This window comes from Saimiri boliviensis, chromosome 9 (assembly GCF_048565385.1).
Source record: "Saimiri boliviensis isolate mSaiBol1 chromosome 9, mSaiBol1.pri, whole genome shotgun sequence".
Taxonomy (NCBI): Eukaryota; Metazoa; Chordata; class Mammalia; order Primates; family Cebidae; genus Saimiri; species Saimiri boliviensis.
Window position 1 is genome coordinate 9,596,709 of NC_133457.1, and position 12,754 is coordinate 9,609,462.

The window sequence follows — 12,754 nt, forward strand, 5'->3', positions numbered from 1 at the left end:
TACTTTATTCATGAGAAATGAAAAAGGAAGGTTGAGGGGAGCAGAAGTGGAATATTGGTTTCATACTCCCCAGTAATACTGCTGACTCTTGGTGAATTTGAACAGGAAATTACATTCCTTTTAGTTTTAGTTCATCATAAAAAGTATTTTTCCTCTCAAGGAGAAAACTGTTACGAAGATTGATACATTTCAGAGGTGGAATTTAAAATACATCATTGTTCCAGTAATGCAATGGAAAGTTAAGATGACCTGTTTCAATAATATAAGAATTTTAAATGTTCTGATATTGCTGTGTATGCTTATTTTTTGTTGTAAAAGGTTTCGTGAGCGTCTAGGGGTGAAGGTAGTGAAAGCACTCAAGAGGAGCAACAATGGAGTGATCCATGCGGCAGTTGATATGCTTTGTGCCCTTATGTGTGTAAGTAGTTTTCTTAAAGACACTGGTTTTTCTTCAGCTGACTGGTGGTTTTGATTTCCACAATCCCAGATTTTCATTGTACCAATAAGTCCCTGTTTCTGTGTCTCTTAAATTGTTCTCATAGCCTTTTAGTTACTCAAACCTTTGTTTCGCACATCCTACATACCAGGCAATGTGCTATGTGCTAGAAATTCAAAGATCTTAAGACAAAAGTTCTTTTCCTTTACATTGTTGACAGTCTGGTAAGGTAGGCATGTCTATACAGGGTAAGGTAGTAGGGGCCATAGGATCTTGAAAAGCAGCCCTTTATTTTTGTTTGGTGATGAGGGAAAGATAAAAGATTCTTACTCTGTCTTTCCGGAAGATGTTAAATTTGATCTGAATTTTGAAGGCAGGAATTTTCTAGCTCTGGAAAGGCAGCCGTTCTGGGTGTGGAATAGCATATACACAGGCATGTTTGGAAAGTAACAGATAATTAAGTTGGGTTATAAGGTATGTATGGGGTTGTTAATTGTGAGTTACAGCTAGAGATTTATGCAGACAATAATAAAAATCCTTCTGTATCAGGAGAAGGAGCTAGATTTGTATCCTTTTGTAAGGAGCACCTGAAGGATTTTTTTTTTAAAAGCAAGGTAGCAGTAACGTGATCTGGTTTGAGTTTTTAAAAACTCACACTAGGAGTGTGTGGAGAATAGATTAGAAGTAAATTAGAGGCAGGTAGACCAAATTGTCATAAGAAATGAGTTGCTGAGCTAGGGGCTCCAGAAGAGGCACATCTGAAAGCTGTTTGAGCAGTAAATATCTAACTTAGTGGTATCTTTTACAGAGGGAGAAACAATTGTTTAGTATAGTTTTGAAGTTTCTGATTATCTCAGTTTAGTGTATAGTACCTGGGACTTTTCCTTGTATAAAGTGTTTCGGCAAGCTTAGTGGTACAGAACAAAGAAAACCTTGCATTCCCAAAAGTGAATTAATTATATTTACTGTTCCAAATAAGTGAGATAAGTAGAATGTAATTCACAATGATGTGGAGAGTTGCTTTTTTAGAACAAAAGATGTTCCTATGACCCAGGAAATTCTAAGGATAAAGAGCTTTGTGTCAGGCACCCCTATCATTCAGGAAATTGCAAAGGCCTTAGGAGCTCTGTGTTAGGAACCAGGGAAAAAGACCAAAATACTGCAACAAAAGATTCTGCTAGTGCCCCTATCTGCAAGGGTTTTAGGTGCTCTATGTCAGGAGCCAGGGTCAGAGACCAGTATATATATTTTAATATTTTATACATTCCCTCTGCTCAGAAATCTTTCCCTGCTCATCATTCAGGAAGAGCTCAAAAGTCAGCCTTTAAATGAAACTTACCAAATATACAAATCTACTATGTACCCACAACAATTAAAATAAAAATTTTTTATAATAAATTAAGCTTTCCTATTCCTGAAGGTGGTAGTGATTTATCCCTCCCTGAAATCAGATTACCTGTCATAAATACAACTTTTTTTTTTTGAGACGGAGTCTCGCTCTTCTTACCCAGGCTGGAGTGCAATGGCGCGATCTCGGCTCACCACAACATCCGCCTCCTGGGTTCAAGCAATTCTCCTGCCTCAGCCTCCCGAGTAGCTGGGATCACAGGCACGTGCCACCATGCCCAGCTAATTTTTTGTATTTTTAGTAGAGATGGGGTTTCACCATGTTCACCAGGATGGTCTCGATCTCTCGACCTCGTGATACACCCGCCTGGGCCTCCCAAAGTGCTGGGATTACAGGCTTGAGCCACCGCACCTGGCCAGCTCATAAATACAACTTTTATCTTTCTTAGCAATTTCTTCTTTGGATTATTGCTGTTTCTAAATATGATGTATTTTTCTAAATCTGTCAGCTTCCTGAGGATAATATTAATCTTTAATTTTCATTTTTATCCTTAATGGGCCTTGTCAAGCTATTTAATAAACAATAACAACTAATTTTTTCTGTTTCAGGTACTATTCTATGAATTTTGCCTATATTAATTTATTCAATCTTTCAATGAACTATAGAAGTTGCTACTGTTACATCTGTATAGAAAGGAATTAGGGCCAAAGTAATTTGTTCAAGGTCATGTAGCTAGTAAATGGTAGGGGTTGCTTTAAGCCCACATTCTGGCTCCAAAGTTTGTACAGTTAACCATAGTAATGTACAGTGTTTGCTAAATTAACAGAAACAGGAAGGAAATTCTGGCACATGTTGAAATGTGGATGAACGTTGAGGATATGATGCTAATGAAATAAGCCAGTCACAAAAGGACAAATACTGTATGATTTTATTTATATAAGGTCAAATTCACAGACAGAAAGTAGAATAGTGGTTGCCAGGGACTGGAAGGAAGGCAGAATGGCAAATTATTTAATGATTACAGAGTTTCAGTTTGGGAAAATGAAAATAGTTCTAGAGATAGGTGGTGGTGATGGTTGCCCAACTATGTGAATGCTTAATATCACTGAACTGTTACAATTTAAAATGGTTAAAATTGTGAGTTTTGTTATATATAGTTTACCACAAAAAGTAAAAAACAATGCTATGAAACGAACATTGAGCCTGCATTACATATTAGGTGTTGGCTGTGTATTTTACATGAATTAATCTCATCTAAGCATCATAATCTTTTTTTTTTTTTTTTTTTTTTTTTGAGTTTCGCTCTTGTTACCCAGGCTGGAGTGCAATGGCATGATTTCGGCTCACTGCAACCTCCGCCTCCTGGGTTCAAGCAATTCTGCTACCTCAGCCTCCCGAGTAGCTAGGACTATAGGCGCACGCCACCGTGCCCAGCTAATTTTTGTATTTTTAGTAGAGACAGGGTTTCACCTTGTTGACCAGGATGGTCTCGATCTCTTGACCTTGTGATCCACCTGCATCGGCCTCCCAAAGTGCTGGGATTATAGGTGTGAGCCATGCGCCCGGCTGATAATCTTGTATAAATACTATTACTCTACTTTACAGCTGAGGACAATGAAACTCAGAGTTAAGTAAAGTAACTTACCTTGCTTAATGTCTCCCAGTTTTTGCCAGTAGTAAAATTAGGATTGGAACTCTACTAACCATCATGCTGGAATGCTTTATACACTCAATAGTCAAAAGAAAATTCACCTTGAGACAAGCGTTTGTTGTTAATTTTAGTACATGATTTTAAATGCTAAGTTTTATTTAAAATTTCAGTTATAAAATTCTGGGTGGGCAAATGTTGTTTGCCTTTTAATAAGATGATGTGTAACTTTTGAGAGAGTACCTTGTGTATATGTTGAGTTAATTGTTGGGCAAATTATCCGTGAAGTCTTATCAAAATCTTGGTAAATCATCATTTCTGCCTGCTTATGGTGGGTTACCTTTTTGCCTTACACTTCAGAGGCAATGGTTTTTAATTCTTTCAGTGTGTACTAAGTACTCTTTATAAATGACTTTGTGTGACACTAGAACCTGGAACTGCTTATGAATTATCACTGATTTTTTTCTTTTCAATAGCCCATGCATGATGACTATGATTTAAGGCAAGAACAGCTGAACAAAGCTTCTCTTCTGTCATCAAAGAAGTTTCTGGAAAACTTACTGGAGAAATTTAATTCCCATGTGGTAAGTTATAATTAATCTTGTCTTCATGGTAAATACCATACCGTTATTGAAAGATATTCTAGAAGTGCCACGTGGATGATTTTTTTTTTTTATTGCAGCCCCCAGCTGTGGTCAGTATTGGTCACAGTTCAGCTTGGTCACTGATGATAAAATATTTTGTCTTAGAACTGTATTCATTCATCTGGGAAGGATACATGGCAAAGCCTTTAGATTGTCATGATGATATCCCAAATTATTGTTTTCTCTTTCTTTAAAAATGTCACTATGAAATAAACTGCTCTTAAAAAAAATTAAGCCAAATATTTATTACTCGGTCCCTGATAACACTTTTGGAGACAGTTATTCTATAGCATCTTGAAGGAACATGAGCAGATTGCTTGAATCTTCTCTAAGTATTGTCTAAGATTGCATTTTATACAAATAAACATTAGCCTTAGTTATATATATTTGAGAAGTCTTGGTCATTCTCTTGAAATTTGAGTGAATTTTGTTTGTTCCTTTTGAGGTATGTTGGACAATGGATTCACTGTATGAATAAAGAAGTACTAAAGACTCCAACTTTGAATCTCATTTTGAGAAATTAAAGTCAGTGTTTATGTCTGACATATAGAATAACAGAAAGGAACACTTTACTGTTACAATTTAACTGAAACTCCCCATCTCTAAGTCTTTTAAGGCAATTTGTTGCTTTGTTTCAGGATCATGGAACTGGTGCCCTAGTTATTAGTTCACTCTTGGACTTCCTTACCTTTGCCCTCTGTGCTCCATACAGTGAGACAACTGAAGGGCAGCAGTTTGATATGCTCTTAGAGATGGTAGCATCCAATGGAAGAACCCTTTTTAAACTCTTTCAGGTGAGAGCTTGTTTTTCTTACCAGATAACAGTGAATTTAAGTGAACCATTTTTAGGATCACTGTTGCAAAGTTAACATATGCATACTTCTATAGCAGAGGTGTCCAATCTTTTGGCTTCCTTGAGTCACACTGGAAGAAGAGGAGTTGCCTTGGGCCACCCATAAAATACACTAACAATGTCTAATGACCTAAAAAAAGAATCCCAAAAATGTTTTAAGAAAGTTTATGAATTTGTGTTGGACTACATTTAAAGCCATCCTGGGTCAGCCTTCAGTAAATACAAGCATCTATGTAGGCTACAGGTTGGACAAGCTTAATCTGTAATATTGACAAATAAATGCACCTAGTATATTACCATATTGGTACATTTTGAACGCACAGATTTATTGGTGTTTTAAGTAGACCTCTGTTGATGGGTGTTGACTGCAGTTCTGACGTTCTGCCCATCTTCTCTATCTATCTTTTTTATTTTATTTTTTGAGGCAAAGGTCTTGTTCTGTTGCCCAGACTGAAGTGTGGTGATGTGATCACAGGTCACTGCAGCCTCAGTCTCCCAGGCTCAAGTGATCTTCTCACCCACCTTGGTCGCTGAATAGCTGGGACCAGAGACACATCCTACCACAGCTAGCTAATTTCTTTATATTTGTTTCGTAGAGACAGGGTCTCCCTTTGTTGCCCAGGCTGTTCTCATGTTCCTGAGCTTAAGTGATCCTCCTACCTCAGGCTCCCAAAGTGCTGGGATTACAGACATGAATCACTGTACCTAGCTTCTATTTTAGTAGTGAAAAACTTGTTTTTCTGTTGTAGGCTCCAAATTCCCTTTTCTTTACAAATCCCCCCAACCCCCACCCCCCAAAAAATGAGCTTTAGCAGGGCTCTTCATAAACACTAGAAGACATTTATTTTATATAGTATTATGGTACATGTTAGGTACATACATGCATATGTGATACTTATATTTTTATTAGTATCATTGATATGTATCATTCAAATTATATTCAAGTAAATGCTGGCTACTTTCTACTAATGTAAATTCTTTATGTATCTGTATCTCTAAAGCTATGTTGTAAGAATACCTAAAATATTTAACCAAACTGACTTTGAGATGTATCCTTTACTAATTTTATGACTTATACCTTGTGTAAAACTGTATATCCTTCTTAAGAGTAACAGCTAAATATGTTGGAATAAAATTCTTTTTTATCTTTTGATACTCTTTTCCCTTCACTTTAAAGCATCCTTCCATGGCAATAATAAAAGGAGCTGGGTTGGTTATGAAAGCAATAATAGAGGTGAGAGAACAATTTTGAAATTTTAACCTTACTTTAATGTTAATAGGCTGTTTTAATTGAAGTTGACAATATTACCTTTCAGTCTTTTTTGGGAAGTACACATTTCTCTGGGTAAGAAAAGTAATTTTAAATCTTTATTTAGAAATTGGTTTTAAGCTAGTTACAGAAACAATCCATAATAATAAAAGTTAGTTTCCTAGTAAGTGAAGTTGTACAGTAAATAAATCTCTTATTGCATTATTCACTTTATTTAAAGCAATTAAAAGTTAACATTCTATCTCTTGCTCTTTTTTGGAAGCATATTGTTGAGAGCATTGAAATCTTGAGATGCTGAAATTACATAGAAATCTATTGATAGTTGATAGCAAAATGATGCCAAGTAAGAAAGGCAACAAAAAGTTCTTGCTAAAGTGTTTTTGTAATTGAGCTCTAGAGATCGGGGCATGATCTTGTTGAAGATACTACTTTTTTTTCCTTTTTCTTTTGTTGTTTTTGAGAGAGTCTCGCTCTGTCACCAGGCTGGAATGCGGTGGCGTGATCTCTGCTCACTGTAGACTCTGCCTCCTGGGTTCAAGCGATTCTCCTGCCTCAGCCTGCCGAGTACCTGAGACTACAGGCATGTGCCAGAACATGCAGCTAAGTTTGGTATTTTTAGTAGAAACAGGGTTTCACCATGTTGGCCAGGATGGTCTTGATCTCTTGACCTTGTGATCCACCTGCCCCGGCCTCCCAAAGTGCTGAGATTACAAGTATGAGCCACGGTGTCTGGCTGACACTTCTTCTTTAAGACAGTTGCTTTATGCTTCTATATTTTTTAAAAGATAAGATTGTGGCTATGAATGTCTGTTACATACTATGATGTTTACAATGACATCAGTCTAAACTGCTTTTGAATTCTTTTGTTGTTATAGAAGCAATTTGAATAAAATTTAAGAATTCTTTTTACCAAAAAATTCATCTGTTGTGCTTAAACATAGCACATAATTAAATAATAAACTCAAAATTAGTATGCCCTTAAGTAGCTGTAAATATATACCTAGGAATTGAACTGGGTGGAACATCGAAGTTTATTTGTATTTTTAGTGTGTATATACAATCAAAGGCTACTTTTCTCCCTTTAGCTAATGGGTTCTTTGCTCGATGTTAGCTACCAAAGTATTCATCTTTTACAGAACTTGCAGTAGCCAAGCCTCTCCTTTTTGTTGGCAAGTATACACGCAAGGAATGAACCTAGTTTTCATATTAAGTTTAGCAAAGCATAGTTTATAAGGTAAATTTGTCTGGAAATATCTCACCTTTACTCCAAAGTTTTAAAAATTACCTGTGCTATTACTTATGTTATTTTTGTGTAACTGGAAGATGCATTTTAAACTTTGATTACATACTGAGAGGTTATTTGGATAGCTTGTCCTGGATTGCCACTTTAGGGATTATCTTTCCCCTTTTTCCAAAGGAAGGTGATAAAGAAATTGCCACAAAAATGCAGGAGCTTGCCCTAAGTGAAGGTGCCTTACCTCGACACTTGCATACTGCAATGTTTACAATAAGCTCAGATCAAAGGATGCTTACAAATAGGTAGGTTATTTAATTCAGTTTGCTATAAATTAACTTCCGGTTTAGAGAACTGATTAAGATATTACATAAAACTAAATATGTATTAACAAATGTAATGGGTTTTTTGATCCACCTGGTTCTCTTCCTTTCCTTACAGAAGGGTTTTTTCCAAATGATCACTGTCCCTGCCTGTGGGTAACTTAGGGGGAAACACTGTTTACTTTTTGTACCCACCGTCCTTTTATCAGGCTCTGACACCACAGTCATGTGACCAGTACAGAAAAGGGTACTTAGAAGCTTGTGGAACTAGAACCACATGCCCAAGCCTTTCCTCCTTATATTCCTGTGACCATTTTGCATGCACATGACCCCCTGTGAAAACCTCACATAGTTGATTTTTAAATATCTTTAGTTAGTTAAGTACTGTACTGTAAAAACCACGGAAAACCTTACATATCCTTCCTACGCTAGACTTAACCTAAATCTTTTGTAATTAGATTCCCTTTTCTCTAAGAGTCATTCAACTGTAAACACACAAATTTATTCATTTATTCCACACTACATGAATTCCAGCCCTTTTAGCCCTCTTTGTGGTTTGTAAGATATGACCCTTTCATCTATCTTAAGCATACCATATTATGTCTCATTTTAGTAAGAATGAGTATCATAAATATTTTTAATTTTTTGACTTTAATAGCTGAGTTAAACGTTTAGTTTGTTACAATACTGTACATTATCGTTGTCACCAATGTGCAGTTGTACATCATGGTATGCTGTCTTGTTAGTGATTTCTTACTGTTTGTATTATTAGAAGAAACTACCTCCCTCACTTGTATTAACAACAAAAGTAGTCTTAGAGGGTAGAAAGATAAGAAGGATGTTTTCCTAGTAGTATTAGCAGTGCTAGACACCATCTGCCATTAAAACAGAGACTATAGCTACCTTATTCCATTAAGCCCTCATGTTAAATTCTTGATTGTTGTGTTCCTCTTTAGTATAGTTAATTATTTAAATTCCCTACTGTGATCAATTAGTGTATTTATCAGGGAAGCATTTTAATTTGGAGAAGATTCCAAAAGGTTAGTAAAATTTGAATTACACTGTTAAAAATCTGTCAATGTATGATAGAAATATCACTATCTGTATTGCTTTATCTTTTACACCTTGCTGTTATAAAACATTACCTCTTTTGTCCCTAACTAAAGGCATTTTAGGAGTCACTGATAACACCTACCAAATACCAGTGAAGGAAATTACAAGTTTAATTACTTCAGTATTGTTAGCTTTCAAATTGGCACAGGAATGAATAGTTTTAGTAGCGTTCACTTTCTGGTGACAAAGTATATTTTGGTTTTGCAGTTAAATTTTGTTCTTCGGTAATATAACATAATAGAAAACATATGTCTGTAGGTGGTTATTTGGTTATTTCCCTCATAGGTTTCATGACCATTCTTATAGCTATGGTAATTGAATCCCCACCAAAACACAGAAGGGTCACTGGTGAGTAAAATAGGATTTCTACTTATGAGGTGCTTTCAGTTAAGGAGACAGGTGTTAACATGGGGATTAAAATTAGTAAATGACTAAACCCTAGATTGAATTTGGGTCTTAACTTTTTCACTTTGAATTATAATATACTTTTGTAGCTTTTAAGTGAGATGAGTAAAATAATTGGCTATAAGTGGTTTAGGTCTTTGCCCAAACTCCAAAAGTGAAAATAATTTTCTATCTCTGACCTTGCCAGAAAGATTATATTAGCACCTAGTTGTTGACTTTTGCTTGTTCAGAATTCTAAAAAGTGCCAGCACGCCATTGTCACTATATTAGTAGGACGTGTTACATGAATTGTGTCATCAAGTCTAATTGTTTTTTTCTTTATTTAAATGGGATAAAAACCTACTTTTTCATGTTCAGGTTTATTGAAAATTAGTGTATTTTTTAGGAAAACATTTTAATTTTTAGAAAATTTCAAAATACTAGTAATATTTGAATTATACCTTTCCACATTAAATTATTTTTAATAACTTTTTAACATCAGAATTTTTTTACTGTAGTCATATTTTTTATAATTATGTGATATTTTGTTCTTAAAAATTCCTTTCTGTTCTAGCTGAGATAAAGCAGCAAACCTTTCTCAACGTCTGCTTTTTTCAGACAGCTAAGTAGACATTTAGTGGGACTCTGGACAGCTGATAATGCAACTGCAACAAACTTGTTGAAACGCATTTTGGTAAGTTAGTTGAGAAATTATATATATATATATATATATATATATATATATATACACTGCCTAATAAAATTTAGTTGAACAAGTTATCTCTGCTGTTAAAAGGGGATGAATTTTGTTTTTGATTGAAAAGGTATTCATCATAGGAGTTACCATAAAGTTTTGCCCTCAATAGCTAAGTCATAGTATTAATTTATTTGGATTTTTAAGGCTAAATTTTCTTTTGCACATTGTTTTGAAAATGGATTTCATGTTTTGTTTTTAGCCGCCAGGTTTGCTGGCATACTTGGACAGCTCAGATCTCGTACCTGAGAAGGATGCTGATCGGATGCATGTTAGAGACAATGTGAAAATAGCGATGGTAAATATGATTGTCCCAAGTGTCTTTTTTAGGAGTAAGGGTACTGTTTTATATAGATAATCTTTTTTTTTGAAACATGCTACAAATTTTAGAAACAAAGGATTCATTGCATTGAATAGTAATACTTAACTTTTTTTTTTTTTTTTGAGACGGAGTTTCGCTCTTGTTACCCAGGCTGGAGTGCAATGGCGCGATCTCGGCTCACCGCAACCTCCGCCTCCTGGGTTCAGGCAATTCTCCTGCCTCAGCCTCCTGAGTAGCTGGGATTACAGGCACGTGCCACCATGCCCAGCTAATGTTTTGTATTTTTAGTAGACACGGGCTTTCACCATGTTGACCAGGATGGTCTCGATCTCTCGACCTCGTGATCCACCCGCCTCAGCCTCCCAAAGTGCGGGGATTAGGCCGGGCGCGGTGGCTCAAGCCTGTAATCCCAGCACTTTGGGAGGCTGAGGCGGGTGGATCACGAGGTCGAGAGATCGAGACCATCCTGGTCAACATCGTGAAACCCCGTCTCTACTAAAAATACAAAAGAAAAAAAATTAGCTGGGCATGGTGGCGCGTGCCTGTAATCCCAGCTACTCAGGAGGCTGAGGCAGGAGAATTGCCTGAACCCAGGAGGCGGAGGTTGCGGTGAGCCGAGATCGCGCCATTGCACTCCAGCCTGGGTAACAAGAGTGAAACTCCGTCTCAAAGAAGAAAAAAAAAAAGTGCTGGGATTACAGGCTTGAGCCACTGCGCCTGGCAATACTTAACTATTAATATCTTTATATCCTGTAAAATTTATCTGTTTTAAGTAGACAATTAGTGGTGTATTTATAGAGTTGTGCAAGTATAACCACAAATTAATGTTACGGATAGTGGTCATTTTATTCTATGTTTTGTTTCTCTAATTCAACTTGCCGGTACATTCTGGAGTACCAGTAAGTGTATACATGTGGTACTTTGCACGTATGAGATTGATAAATGTTGTTGGTAAAAGAGGCCGGCCATGAAAAAAGTTATAGATAAGGTTTTTTCCTAACAAGATCGATGTTAATTATAAGGATTGGGCCATCCCTGAAAAAATTAAACATCTTTATGATACACTACTATAATAATTTTTTACATGTATTCTTTTTTCTGTCATCACTGCTTCTCTGTCTGCACCCAGCTCCCAATTTCATCTTGCCACCCCTCAAAAAGGAATCATCTTGAAACCTAAGTAGAAAAGTTAAAGTTTCTTGGATAAAAGTATAATTTGTACAAGTTTTCAGTTTGTTTCTTCACTGAACCATAACATCCAGTGTTTACTTTGTAAAATAGATAGAATGACTAAGCTTTACATAGAGTTTTAAAATAAATTTGCAAACAGGCATGTAATAAATTTCGTTATGTTATAGGATCAATATGGAAAATTTAATAAAGTTCCAGAGTGGCAAAGACTAGCTGGAAAAGCTGCTAAAGAAGTTGAAAAATTTGCCAAAGAAAAAGTGGATCTTGTATTGATGCACTGGAGGGATAGGATGGGCATTGCTCAAAAAGAGGTAAAAATAAAATTTTCTTCCAAATTTCTCGCACTTCTGTATGTCCTAGTCTACTTTAGTTCCCACTGTTCACAGAGATGGTATTAATATATTTCTTGCTGAATACCTCAAGCTTAAAAATGAAAGTTACCTATTTTTATATATATTTTTCTTAGTTCATAGTTTTATGAATTGATGATTAGGTTTTTATTTTGGTATTGAATATAGAATTCCACTCTTAATTTTTCTTCCATTCCAGTTTTTGTTCTTTTTTATTCGTATGTATTTATTGCCTTTCCTTCATCTCTGTGACTTTGTTTTGTACCTGTAAAAATAAAGGAGTACTTCCTGTTAACCTTTTTGTTCAGAACTAGCCAGACAAGTGTTTTGGAGATAAGATTCACATTTTACAGTAAATTTATTGCATGTACTTAAATTTTGTAGTATTTGCTTCTCAAATCAAAGATCTAAAACAGTTTGTCTCATTCTTCAGCATGCAGTATGTGCCTCAGAACTTGATTCAGTAATGCACATTCTTCTGTTTATAATGGGTTTTGTAGTAGTTAAGTGTGAATTAAGATGTCCTGTAGAAGCAGTCTTGATCTCACTTTTTATCGATCACATGTACATTCTTTCTCTTTAACCTTCTCCTTATTTATGGTAGCTATTGCCTTACTCAAGGAAAATATAACTTAAACATCTTACTAAAACAAATGGGTTTCTTATGGGTTACCAGAATATGTAAGCATAGCAGAACAAATATTACAGTCTTGTGTATCTATCTGAAATTGGGACCAATGTTTAATTCTTTACTGCTCCAGCATAACAGGTTACTGCTAATTTGTGTAAGTGATGTAGTCAGTATAAAGAATCATTAGACAGGCTTTCAAGTGACTATGCAGCATAGTAAAGAGAATACTGAACTTTGAATTGGTTAACTTCTG

General features: G+C 35.7%; 1 protein-coding gene across 4 annotated transcripts in view; it reads left to right on the forward strand.

Annotated features, from left to right (window-relative positions):
- Nucleotides 1-12,754, forward strand: part of DNAJC13 (DnaJ heat shock protein family (Hsp40) member C13) — a 124,582-nt gene that overhangs the window by 42,865 nt on the left and 68,963 nt on the right. For all 4 annotated transcript variants that reach the window (XR_012519109.1, XM_010335807.3, XM_003925076.4 and 1 more), the window contains 8 exons: nt 319-418; nt 3,909-4,016; nt 4,715-4,870; nt 6,107-6,163; nt 7,617-7,738; nt 9,872-9,947; nt 10,210-10,305; nt 11,688-11,831. Coding sequence is in view for 3 of the 4 variants with exons in the window: in XM_010335807.3 (XP_010334109.1) it covers nt 319-418; nt 3,909-4,016; nt 4,715-4,870; nt 6,107-6,163; nt 7,617-7,738; nt 9,872-9,947; nt 10,210-10,305; nt 11,688-11,831 (859 nt within the window). In the remaining variant the exon portion in view is untranslated. The remainder of the gene's footprint in view (nt 1-318; nt 419-3,908; nt 4,017-4,714; nt 4,871-6,106; nt 6,164-7,616; nt 7,739-9,871; nt 9,948-10,209; nt 10,306-11,687; nt 11,832-12,754) is intronic.